The 12,605-nt window shown below is 37.9% G+C and overlaps 1 protein-coding gene across 1 annotated transcript in view; it reads right to left on the bottom strand.

Moving 5' to 3' along the window:
- LOC109846974 (transcription factor MYB78-like) overlaps window positions 12,057-12,605 on the bottom strand; it is a 1,310-nt gene continuing 761 nt past the window's right edge. Inside the window, exon 3 of the mRNA XM_020416216.1 lies at window positions 12,057-12,605. This exon is cut by the window's right edge and continues 276 nt beyond it. Within this exon, the coding sequence (XP_020271805.1) occupies window positions 12,371-12,605 (235 nt within the window). The 3' untranslated portion in view covers window positions 12,057-12,370.

Here is a 12,605-nt window from a genome sequence, read left to right as displayed (position 1 = left end):
TTCATGTGTCAGATTTCGGTCGACCGCACCGGTCGACCGATCATTTGATCTTTCATCACTGGGCGACAGAGAGTTCGTTGGTCGACCGGTCCGGTCGATCGAAAGCTCCATCGGTCGACCGCACTGGTCGACCGACGATAGTCCAGAATTGCTTCTTCGTGTTTTTGCTCTCTGTCGATCGATCGACGAAATTTTCGGTCGACCGACAATAGATCCGTTGGCTTCTAACGGCTATTTTTCTGAGCTGTTTGCTGGGGCTGTTTTTGTCTTTTGACTTGGGATTTTTAGCTGACGTTTTGGAGGATATAAATACTCTCTTTGATCTCAGTTTTCAACTAATCTAAGAAGTTTTTAAACAAGTTTTAAACAAGGGTTTAAGTATGTTTAAGGGTTTGTTTTGTTTGTGAAGAAGTTTTCACAAGTGGAGGAGATCATCTTCTTGTTTGGGCTCCAATCTCCATCTCTCCATCTTGTCTTCCATTGAGAAGTTTTCTAAACTCTACTCTAGCTTTCATTTATTATTTATCAATTATCATTTCTATTAAAGCTAGTTTTATATTGAGTTTAGTTGATTTGATTTTATCTCATTGTTACACACACTCACTTTGAGCTTATTGTATTTGCATACATAGTATATTAAGGTTGTGAGAGATTGTAACATTGAGTTGTGCTTAATTGAGTTCTCATCTATTATAGAGAACAAATTTATATTTGTTATATTGTGAGTGTTGTAAGGTTTTCGATGAGCTAGAAAACCGAGAGTGTGTTGTGAAGTTTTCGGTGAACTAGAAAACCGATTGTGAGGAGTAACGTTGATCGGTGAGCGTTGAAAACCGATACTGTGAGGTGTAAACGTTATTCGGGTGAACGTAGAAAACCCAGTTGTGATAGTGGATTTCTCCCTGGGAGTGGGGAGCAGAGACGTAGGACGGAAGGTCCGAACTCCATGATCATATCTTGTATTTGAGTGTGCTTTGGTGTTTATTTATACTTGTGTTTATAATTCTTATCGCCATTGTCATTAGCTCATTATTTATATGATCCACTATTATACTTGTGTTTATAATTCTTATCGCCATTGTCATTAGCTCATTATTTATATGATCCACTATCTAGTTCATATTGTTTACCCTTGTGTTAGTTTATATATCCTTGCATATATATTTCATCATATAGGATATATCTCATTGTTTGCATTGCTTATCCTAGCTCATATATCTTGTGGTATTTCATACTTGCTAGGATAACTTGTTAATTATTTTTAATTGGCATTTAAATCGGATTAGATTAGCATAAGACTCTAATCACCCCCCTCTAGGGTCTAACAAAAGCCTCCTTCACAGCTTCAGTCACCACCATATACTCCACCTCTGTAGTAAAGAGAGCCACTGTAGACTGAAGTGTACATCTCTAACATACCTATGCTCCTGCCAATGTAAATACATATCCTGAAGTAGACCGTCGCTTGTCAAGATCCCCCGCATAATCTGAATCCATGTAGCCAATACAATCATGTCCATTCTTCTCATCCTTCTGAAAAATCAAACCAACATCCATGGTGCCTTTAACATACCGTAGAATCTACTTCACGGCCTCCCAATGACCCTTCCCGTATGTATCTCGATACCATGCTCACGACCTGTAATAAATCTGACCTCGTACACATCATAACATACATCAAGCTACCCACCGCACTGATATATGGAACCTTCGACATGTAATCTTTATCCTCAACTAGAACATGTGATATATTAGCTGAAAACTTAAAGTGGGGAGCCTATGGAGTGCTAACTGCTTTTGCATTACCATTAAAACTGAATTTGTTTAATATTTTCTGCAAGTAACTCCTCTGTGTAAGCTTCAATCTCCCATTCACCCTGTCTCTCTCGATCTCCATACCCAATATCTTCTTACCTTCTCCAAGATCCTTCATCTCAAACTCGGATGACAGCTCCTCTTTTAACTTTCGAATAGCCTAAGAATTCTTAGAAGAAATAAGCATATCATCAACATATAATAATAAATATATGTACTCACCATCCTGTAGCTTGTGCATGTAAACACATGGGTCATATGGGCTCCTCATGTATCCAAGGCCAATCATGAAGCTGTCGAATCTATTGTACCACTGTCGCGGCAATTGCTTCGAACCATAAAGAGACTTCTTCCGCTTGCACACTAAATCCTCCTTTCCTGCAGCTTTAAATCTCAAGGGTTGTGTCATGTAGATTTCCTCATCTAAATCTTCGTGTAGAAAGGCTATCTTAACATCCATCTGGACCAAATCCAAATCCAGCTACGCCACCAATGTTAATATAATCCGAATTGACGAATGCTTCCCAACGAGTGAAAATACCTCGTTGTAATCAACGCCCTCAAGCTGTGCATATCCCTGGCAACTAATATGGCTTTGAATCGAATGTCCCCAATAGAATATCTCTCCTTCTTCGCATATACCCACTTGCAACCAATAACTTTCTTACCCTTAGGTAGCTTTGCAAGTTTTCATGTGTCGTTCTTCTGAAGAGAATGCATCTCCACTTCCATAGCTTCTCTCCACCTGATCGAATCAAAGCTAGACTTTGTCTCCCTGAATGTAGAAGGAACCATATCATCAACGACCTCCACTGATAATGCATATGCGACCATGACATCATTATATCTAGCTGGCCGACGAATCATCCTTCTGGGTCTATTTGCTGCAATGAACTCCTAAACATGACCCTGCTCCTGAGTCTCATCATCGACTGTATCCTCTATATGCCTGTCTGTCATTAAGGCTGTCCAAAAAGCCTGGTGCCCGACCTCGCCCAGGGGCCCTGGCTAGCTGCCCCCCTCCCCCGCCCGGGGCTCGGCCGAATGCCCGCCCTGGGGCCCGACCCGGGACCACCCGGGCCGGGTCCGGGGGGCCCGCTTCACGTCGCTCGCTCCGCGACCCGGACCCCGGGCCGAAATAGTGCGCTTGTGGCGGGAACAAGGAAATCGGGCGCCACGGGGCGGCCTGGGGCGGTCGCCATGGTCACCAGGCGGTGACCGTTGCGAGCAAATACCGCCGGGCAGGGTCGGGACCGGTTCGGCCCGACACCAACGGTCCAACCTAAGGTGACCGTGGAAAAGTTATCGCGGCGTAGCCAACTGCGGCCAGGCCCAGCCCGCCCAAAACGATCAAAAATCTGACCGTTTTGGCCGGGTCAGGCCCAGCCCGATCTTAACGATCAAAACGGTCGTTTTGACCGTTTTGCCCCTAAAAATGGTCAAAATCGACTATTTTATGAGGGTTTTTTGGTCATTTGCCTAGGAGGCTGCCTCTATAAATAGAGGGGGGTTTTCACTTCTTTTCCTCATACCAAAACTCATCTACTTCTCTCTAATACTCTCTTATACAATCTTATACTCTCTTATAATCTCTTATGCTTTCTAATACTTCCATCAAATGACTTCTGGATCTAATTATGAAGAGCAAAACCTATCTCGTACCGATCTTGAAATGAGTCCTACAATAACTACTACTCCTATCGGTGTTAATCCTGAGTCTGGTGGCGACGAATCTACACCAAGAGCTTCTAAAAGGCTGAGATCCGATGTGTGAATTTTTTTGAGAAGATAGACGTCACCAATTATGAACACGGTAGGATCATCACCCAGAAGGCTAAATGTGCGTTGTGCGGCCAGACTTTCCAAGCTCATCATAAGAGTGGCACCAAGCACCTCAAACGCCATATAGAAAAACACAACAAAGGCCAGAATCCTCAAGGTGATATCCGACAATCTATGATTTCCCAATCCTCCTCTTCAGGTAGTCTCGGTAGTTGGAATTATAACGTTGCCCGATCCAGGAAATGTGTAATCAGATTTATCGTTCTTAAAAACCTTCCTTTTAAATTAGTAGAAGATGATGAATTGTAAGGTATGTTTAGAGATGTTTTTTATCCCGCATTTACAAAATTTTCTCGTCAAACCTGTCAACGTGATATTTTAAAATATTATCAGGAGGAATAAGAAAAAATAATTTCTTATTTTAAAATTTTAAACTATAAAATTTCTTTAACTTCTGATATTTGGACATCTAGAGCACAAATTGGTTATTTATGTATCACAACATACTGGATTGATAAAAATTGGTAAATATTTAAAAGAGTTATTTCTTTTATTACAATTGAAGAGTCACATATTAGTATTAATATTGCAAATTTAATAATTGAAGAACTTATGAAACTAGAAATTGATCAAAGAATATTTTCTCTTTTACTAGATAATACAAGTAATAACAATGTAGCTGTTGATTTTATCAAAACAACTCTGTCATTGCCATGTCATGGTGATCTTTTTCATATTAGATGTATCTGTCATATTTTAAATTTAATTATTCAAAGTGCATTTACTGAAATTAAACTCATGATAGAAAAGGTTAGAACAATTACTAATATGCATAATATTCCTGAAATGAGAAATAAAAGATGAAAATAATATTATAAAAGAAAAAAATTATAAGGACAGACTAATTCTAAGAGATGTTGACCATAGGTAGAATTCCACATATATAATGTTAAGTATAGCAATAGAATATAAAGAAATTATAAATAATTTTATAAATTTTTATGCTTCTAGTTCTAGCTCTGATAATACTTATGGAATAACTAAAGATGAATGGACAATTAAATATAATTTAAATGAGATGTTATAAGTCTTTTATGATACTACAATGTTATTATCTGGCTGTTATTATCCAACAATTACTTTAGCTGCTTTACAAATTTTAAATATTTAAATTTTTTTTTACCAAATATCGTATGAATGATACTTTTGGAGCTATAATTTTTCAAATGAAGAGCAAATTTAATAAGTACTTTAAGCCTATTACTCATATTTTTGGTTTGGGGGTTCTTATTGATCCATGTTTGAAGGATATTGGCCTTCGAAGTTTGTTACAATCATTGTATAGTGGACAGATTATAGACTTAGATGATGGATCCATCCTTACTGCTATTTCTCATCATTTAGCTATTAAAAATTATTTTTAAACATTATATGATGAGTATGCAGCTAGACATGGTGTAGCCGCACAACAGTCTACAGCTTCGACGCCTTCGAGTACAGGCCGAGGTAAAAGTGTAAGTTTTGATAGGTATGCAATGGTAGCTGAACTAACTGGTGGATCTGGACTTAGATCAGCATTAGAGGTTTCTAAATTAGATAAATATTTATCTGCTTCTTTAGTTAAATATCAAGGAAATACTTTAGATATTTTATAATGGTAGAGAGTATATGGATCAGTTTCATATCCTATACTTTTCACCATGGTTCGTGACTTACTAACAATGCAGGTTTCGACGGTAGCTTTGGAATCCGCCTTCAATACAGCTGGACATTTGATAGACGACCACAGGACATGCTTAGATCTGTATATTATACAAGCGGTGATGTGATTACAAGATTGGTGGAGGTACGAGAAGCGAACGCAAGGCATCGATCGGATGACTGTACTTGAAGATAAATTTGAAGAGTTAGGACTAGGAGATATGTATAAAGATTAAACAATATTAATCAAACTATAATTTTTATTTCTTAGTTTTAAATTTGTAATAAAATATTTTAAAAACAGTTAAAAATGATAGTGATATAGGTGAGTAGGTGTCAACCTAGTTGGGATATACTTATCTATTATGATACGACGAATTCCGAAATAAATTTATACTTGTAAAGGATTTACTGATTATTAATAAAGAAGTTATTTTTATTATTTTTTATTTTTATAATTTTTTGTACTTATAATTTATGTCATTTCAAGTTATTAATAATATGATTATTTTTTATTAGCATTTTCTGTAATTTTTATGTATATTTTATGACTTATGGGGATTTTAAAAAAAATAAAAATTAAAAAAAATTTTAAAAAATAAAAAAAAACCTAGGCTGGCCTGGAGCCCGGTCTGTTCAGGCCCGGACCGACCCGGATGGACAGGCTTAGCTGTCATCCCATCTCCTTCCGGTATCACCTCTGTAGGATCCTCAATGGATATAATGCTATATGGAGTAGGTGAAGTCACATCATCCTTAACCTGCTGCGACATCTCTCGAATCTGGTCTTCCTCTACCTGCTGAGGAACATGAGGCCTCATCATGTACGCCTCATCAAATGTGACATCTCTACTAATGACTATCTTCTTATCATGTGGATCCCATAATTTGAAGCCTTTAATACATTCTCTAAATCCCACAAAGACTGCTTTCCTCGCTCTCGAATTCAATTTATCATCACTAACATGGTAATAAGCAGGACACCCAAATAACCGAAACGACTCATAGTCACTAGCCACCGAATCAGACCAATGCTCTATAGGAGTCTTCCCCTGTATCGCAGTGCATAATAACCTATTCACAAGATAGCTCGCATAAACCAACGCCTTTGCCCAAAAGGATCTAGGCAATCCACTCTGTGTCATCATACATCACACTTTCTCCAGCAAGGTATAGTTCAATCTCTCAGCCACCCCGTTCTGTTGCAGTGTCTCTTGAACTATGAAGTATCACCTAATATCGTGATCCCGATAAAACTGCAGAAATGGATCACTCTTATACTCTCCACATTTATCTGAACGAAGAGTCTTCACCTTTTTACGTGTCTGCAGCTCCACTTTCTTCTTTCACTCCTCAAAAATATCCATGGCCTCATGTTTATGCTTCATAGGGTATAACCAATTCCTACTGTAATAGTCGTCAATGAAAGTGATAAAATAATTGGCTTCACCAAGTGATGTGTGCTTGGAAGGACTCCAAACATCTGTGTGAATATAATCTAATATACCTTAGGTATTGTGAATAGCATGCCGAACTTCACTCTAATCTTCTTTTTAAGTACACAATACTCACACGGCTCCATTTTGCAGGTCTTAGCACCTTTTAATAGCCCCTGTTTCGCCAATGACTGCAGGAACTTATCACCAGTATGTCTTAAACGTATGTACCATAAGCTGGTAGTGTCCTCCTCTGTAATGGTAGAAGCTGTCAGCCCCCATATAACTGTCTTGCCCTTCAAGTAGTATAGGTTATTTTCCCTGATACATCGCATCACCATCATAGGACCCTTCGTGACCTTCACTGTAGCATCCTCTAAGGTCACACGATATCATGCTGCCTCCAAAGTCTTAAGAGAAATGATATTCTTCGTCAACTATGGCACGAACCTCACTTCTTTCAACTCCCTAACCACACCGTCATGCATCCTGATCCGGAGTGAATCAATACCATCAATAGGGCATACGTGGTTATTTTCTATAAGCACGACATCCCCTCTTTCCAACTCCTCAAAACTGGAGAACCAATTCCTCCTAGAACAAATATGATATGTAACCCCTGAATCAAGTATCCACTTTGTAGAGTCGGCATAGCAAACTGACAGTAGTGCAGGGCACGAATAACCTAAAGAATCTGTATCTGAATGTTCATCAACAGCTTTTGTAATATTCACTTCTGAAGCTTGCACAGCTTTCCCCTTATTCTTCCTGGTTTTGTCCTTCAACTTTGAGCAGTCGATATTCCAATACCCCTCTTCTTTACAAAAGCGACATTGATTTCTACCATCACTCTTATAGCCATCTCTATTCTTTGATTTTGAGCGGTTGACTTGGTGACGATTTGGACTATGGCCTCGAACTGCTAATGCATCTCCCGATACCTTCTCGGAGGATTCACCATCATTCTTCCTCAACTCATAATTCACTAACGCTGAGATTACCTCCTTATAACTAACAGTAGTTCTTCCATTGATCATAGTAAGAACGAACGTACCATAATCATCCCCTGACAAAGAACACAAAAGTAGCATCGCCTTATCTTCATCCTCAACTATGATGTCCATATTGGGCATATCTGAAAGTAGCTTCGTGAAGTTATTTACATACTCCCTAATGGAAACTTCCCACTTCATCTTGAACCAGTAAAACCTCTTCTTGAAGTGAAGCCGATTCTCAATGCTCTTAGTAATGTACTTTTCATTGAGCGTTTCCCATAATCTCTTTGTTGACGTCTCGTTCATCACATCATAAATAAGATCCGGCGTGAAGCATGACCGAATAACTCCACAAGCCCTAGTATTCATCTTCTTCCAAACATTATCTTCCATATCTTAAGGTTTTTCTTGTAATTCAAGAGTCTCCTCCAAATTCCGTGCATCCAATGCGTCCGTGCACCTCCACAATCCGAAATTGATCTGCCGTCGAACTTAGGAACATTAATCTTCATATTATTAATGCCCAGACTCTGTATCGCCTTCGTAAGAGACGAACCTGATGTGCTTGCTTTTCCCATGTTGTCGATCTTACTCTTCAAATAGGAATCCTTCAAGGAATCCTTCAACGAATCCTTCGAACAAGCCCCAACCCAAACATGAACCTTTGATACCACTTGTTGTTCGCAGCGGGTGCTCGAAAGCCAAATAGTGCACGAACAAGAACGAAGATCACAGCCAATACAAGCACAAATCACAACCACAACAAGACAACGAAGTTTACGTGGTTTGGCAAGTTGACTACGTCCACAGGACAAGGAGGGGAGAGTTTTTTACTATTAGAAATTAAGAGAATACAAATAGGGTTACAAACTCACCGATAAATCCTAGAACAATGCTCTCTAGATCTCTCACAAATCTTCCCACAATTGATGCACTATTCTCTGTCAAAAGCTGCTAAAAAACGTCATTGCTTAACCTTAAAAACAACATATTGCTATTTATATCAAACCCAAACAGAATGCAAATAGGAATCCTAATTCAGCCTGAAAACAGCCCGTAAGTCGACTTAACAGAGGACATAAGTCGACTTATCATAAGTCGACTTAACAGTCAACATAAGTCGACTTGACCAAGCGCAAAATATCAACTGGAGAACAGAACGTAAGTCGACTTATCAGTCCCGATAAGTCGACTTGACAGAAACGAAACTGGCAACTGGAGGGCAGAACGTAAGTCGACTCGTGCACGGGAATAAGTCGACTTGTCATAAGTCGACTTATGCATGTGCATGAGTCGACTTATGACAGAAACCCGGTTTTTCTGCTTTCTTTCTTGAGTTCTCCACAGCCACTAGAAACGTCTAGTATGAAACGTGCATTTGTTCCATAGAAAAAAATTGCATTTATATTTAAAAGACAAGAGAAAATATATAAACCTAGCTAAAGTCTTATAATATATAAAAATAGCATTTGTCCATGTATCTTCCATAGTACATTGTACAGGAGAATGACAAGAGAATACGTGTGACATGATGAAGCATCATTCATCTATTCATATGGTAAAGCTTAACAGCAGGAGCTTTTTAGGGTAGGGCACAAGTCAAAAATAAAAGCTTGAATTGGACCCACACAAATGTACGTGCAATTGCCACATCTCGATAGTTTTGTAATATCAAACATGATATGCAATTATTTTTCAACCTAAATACAAAATACTCTCCCAAACGTACAACTGCAGTTCCAGTTGAAACTTTAGATCGTAGAGATCAACATACAACGCTTTTACATTCTAAGCCTTTAGGTCGCAGTTACTCGTACATAAATCATTGATTTGAGCCTTGGACGAGTTTTTGTCAGGACTCGCCATGAGAGGCTAAAATAAATTAACGTCTTCTTCATAAATCTATGCCGATGTGCTGTCCACATCTTAACCGATCGAGGAATCCTATCGTATTTATTGCGGTAACATTGACACCTAAAATAAATTGGTTAAAGTAGTTACCAACGCACTGTATTTTACACGGGGCACTAAATCAATATAATCACACGTATCTCTTCCCCGTTGACCAGACGATCAGAAGACCAGCACCCTCCTTCAAAGTCTTGCTCTTTCCTGTGGTCCCCACGACCTTCTTTTGACCACCGTCCCGTGCGTGCTCTGGCAAGCGCATTCCCGCGCGCTGACGTGGCCGGAGACGCGCACCTGGTCCGAGTCTTGAGGTGGACCCCGCGGCTGCGTAACGAATCTGATCACACACGTGTCCGCCTGTAAACTACCCTCCGCAAAGGACCCCTCCGGTAAATCTTTGTTTTTACGCACGTGCGCAGCTGAGCCACACGTGTTCTTCAACGTATGCGAGCTTTTTTTTTTTTTTTTTTTTTTTTTTTTTTTTTTTGCGTTTTGAATTTTCTTTTGCCATTTTTGTTGTATTAATGCTTTTAGAGGCTAAAGAGGTTCTGAAAGTGGGGGCCAGTCATATGATTAGCTTGCTTTAGGTCGAGGAATACTAACTTTTCACTGATAATAAAAAACTAGGAATGTTTAAAAGATGATTGCTTAGCATTTTCACTGTATTTATGTGAATTCACAGGCTCAAGCTTGGACTAACTTGTTTAGACTCAAATAGGATTGAGAGGTATAAAAGACACGTGTTCACTTGTGTTTGGGACACTTGAACACTAATATATTCCTCGCTTAACACGATATTAGTTACATACTTCTAGAAAACATATGCTCATTTACGAAAATTAGCTGTACTTGTTTTCGAGTTTTTTTTTTTTTTTGCCTTGGTGGTGGTGGTGGTGGGGTGGGTGGGTTCTAAAAAAAAATACTGCTACTTTTAACTAGCTGAATTTACTCAAAATTCAATCAAGTTATACCACTACTAAAGAGGATGAAAAAGAGCAAAAAGAACATTGAAGATGGTGGATTATGGTAAATACTCGAGCACATGCTACATTCACCAATCAAGAATATGGACTAAACCAAGATTAAGCTGGTCCAAAAGTTAATTAGTCAGACTCAAGCCGAGTCTTGACAATTGTAAGCACAACGTGTAATGTACTAATTATCACTTAATTAGTGGGAGCTAATAATTCTCTAACGGAAAGATTTTTGAACCGGATTCACGCGCTCAACTTTAGAGAGTACACTGAACCAGATAACGCTCATTACATTATTGAAACAAAAAGCGTTCACGTGTGTATAGAACATAGAATTTATGCTTAATAAATAACTGTTACTTTGTTACAAACTACTCTTATGAAGCTATTACCGGCTATAAACTACTCTGGTTAAGCTATTATAAACTATTCTCATGTATGCTTAATAAATAACTGTTACTTAATTAGTTATAAACTACCCTGATTAAGCTATTAAATGATTTTATCATATTACTGCTGAAACCGGTAATAAAATAGTCCAAATCTGGTACATATTCTATGACTGGCTACGTACGGGGAACACGGTAGTCAGTCAAGAAGCATATTTATACGCCCAGATATTTTAACAAATTTCTTATAAGATGGTTCTTTATAATGATAGAATAGGCATCTTGGATAAGTGATGTTAAAGTTTTCTTCAAATAAAAGGTTACGAGTTACATTAATGTAGACGTATAGAGGTTATTTCAAAATAATAATAAAGTATTTAATTATCCATTTTAAGAGGTTTTTCCGATATTAATCCCTTACAGCTTCTATATTTCGAATTAGCCCTTTAGAACATGCATGAGATTTCTATTATGTTCCCGAAGCTTAAGTTACTTAGATTAAACCATCAAATCATTGAAATTGCTATTTTGATCCAATGATTTTTAAGTTATCTTAAAATTAGTCCCTCAAATTAAGAGTAAAATTAGCAATTAAATGGTTTTATTTTGAAATAACTTTTGAGAGTTTGAGGACCTAATAGCAATTTCATGATATATATGAGATATTAATTTTAAAATAACTTAAGAATTGAAAGACTTAATGGCAAGTTCAATAATTTGAAGGACTAATTTAAAATATGAAAATTTTAAAAATTAATATCTAAAAAAAAATCCTTTTCTAAAACTTTACCTAGAAAAATACTAAACTAAAACTATGGATAAAATTTTCAGCTTGAAAGTTCATAAACTTCGGAACAGTATTTTGAACTTTGATATATTTCCTGTTTAGCATAAAATTATGTTACGGACTTGCCTGCCGCTATATTAGCGTACAGTTCACACGTTTTTCAGTAGTTGTTTACACGAGAAAGTTAAATGTTTAGACTTAGATAATTTTATGATAATATTATTACTTATCACACTGCTAAAATGAGTACAAACAAGGTCACAGTACAGTATCACACGCAAGCAAAAATAACTGATTCAAAGTGAATTTATTTAATTACAAGCATTATCTCTATTTACGATCCTTACACTTTAATGTCGAAAAGAATGTGATCGTACACTCACTGGCAAGTTAATTTATATCTTAAAAAAAAAAAGAGGATAAAAGTTCAACGAAACTATGAAAAGACAGAGAATGGAATCTGTTAAAACTTCCCATTCACTCTTTCCCTTCTACTTTCTTCCTTAAAAAAATAACTTTCTACTCTTTTTTTTTCTTAAATACTTTATACAATTTTCTTTCCTCTTTGTAATTCCGTCCGTGATCATGACTGCTGCTGCTGAATTACCCAATTGTCCTCCATGCTCCACAAACTTTCACTGAAGTCCCCACTCGGCCACCAGTCGAAGTCCGGTAACCCCAGGTTAGGATAACCGCAAGGACTCGGCAGCGGAGCTTCAGCCCAACTACTCCAACACTCGCCATTGAACTGACTCATCACTTGCCCACTGGTGGTGACGGTAGCGGGAGACGACAGCTGGGTCACAGCCGAAGACTCT

The sequence above is a fragment of the Asparagus officinalis genome, chromosome 7, assembly GCF_001876935.1.
Source record: "Asparagus officinalis chromosome 7, Aspof.V1, whole genome shotgun sequence".
Lineage (NCBI taxonomy): Eukaryota > Viridiplantae > Streptophyta > Magnoliopsida > Asparagales > Asparagaceae > Asparagus > Asparagus officinalis.
Note: the sequence above shows the minus strand (reverse complement) of the source record. Positions and strands in the feature narration are given on the sequence as shown.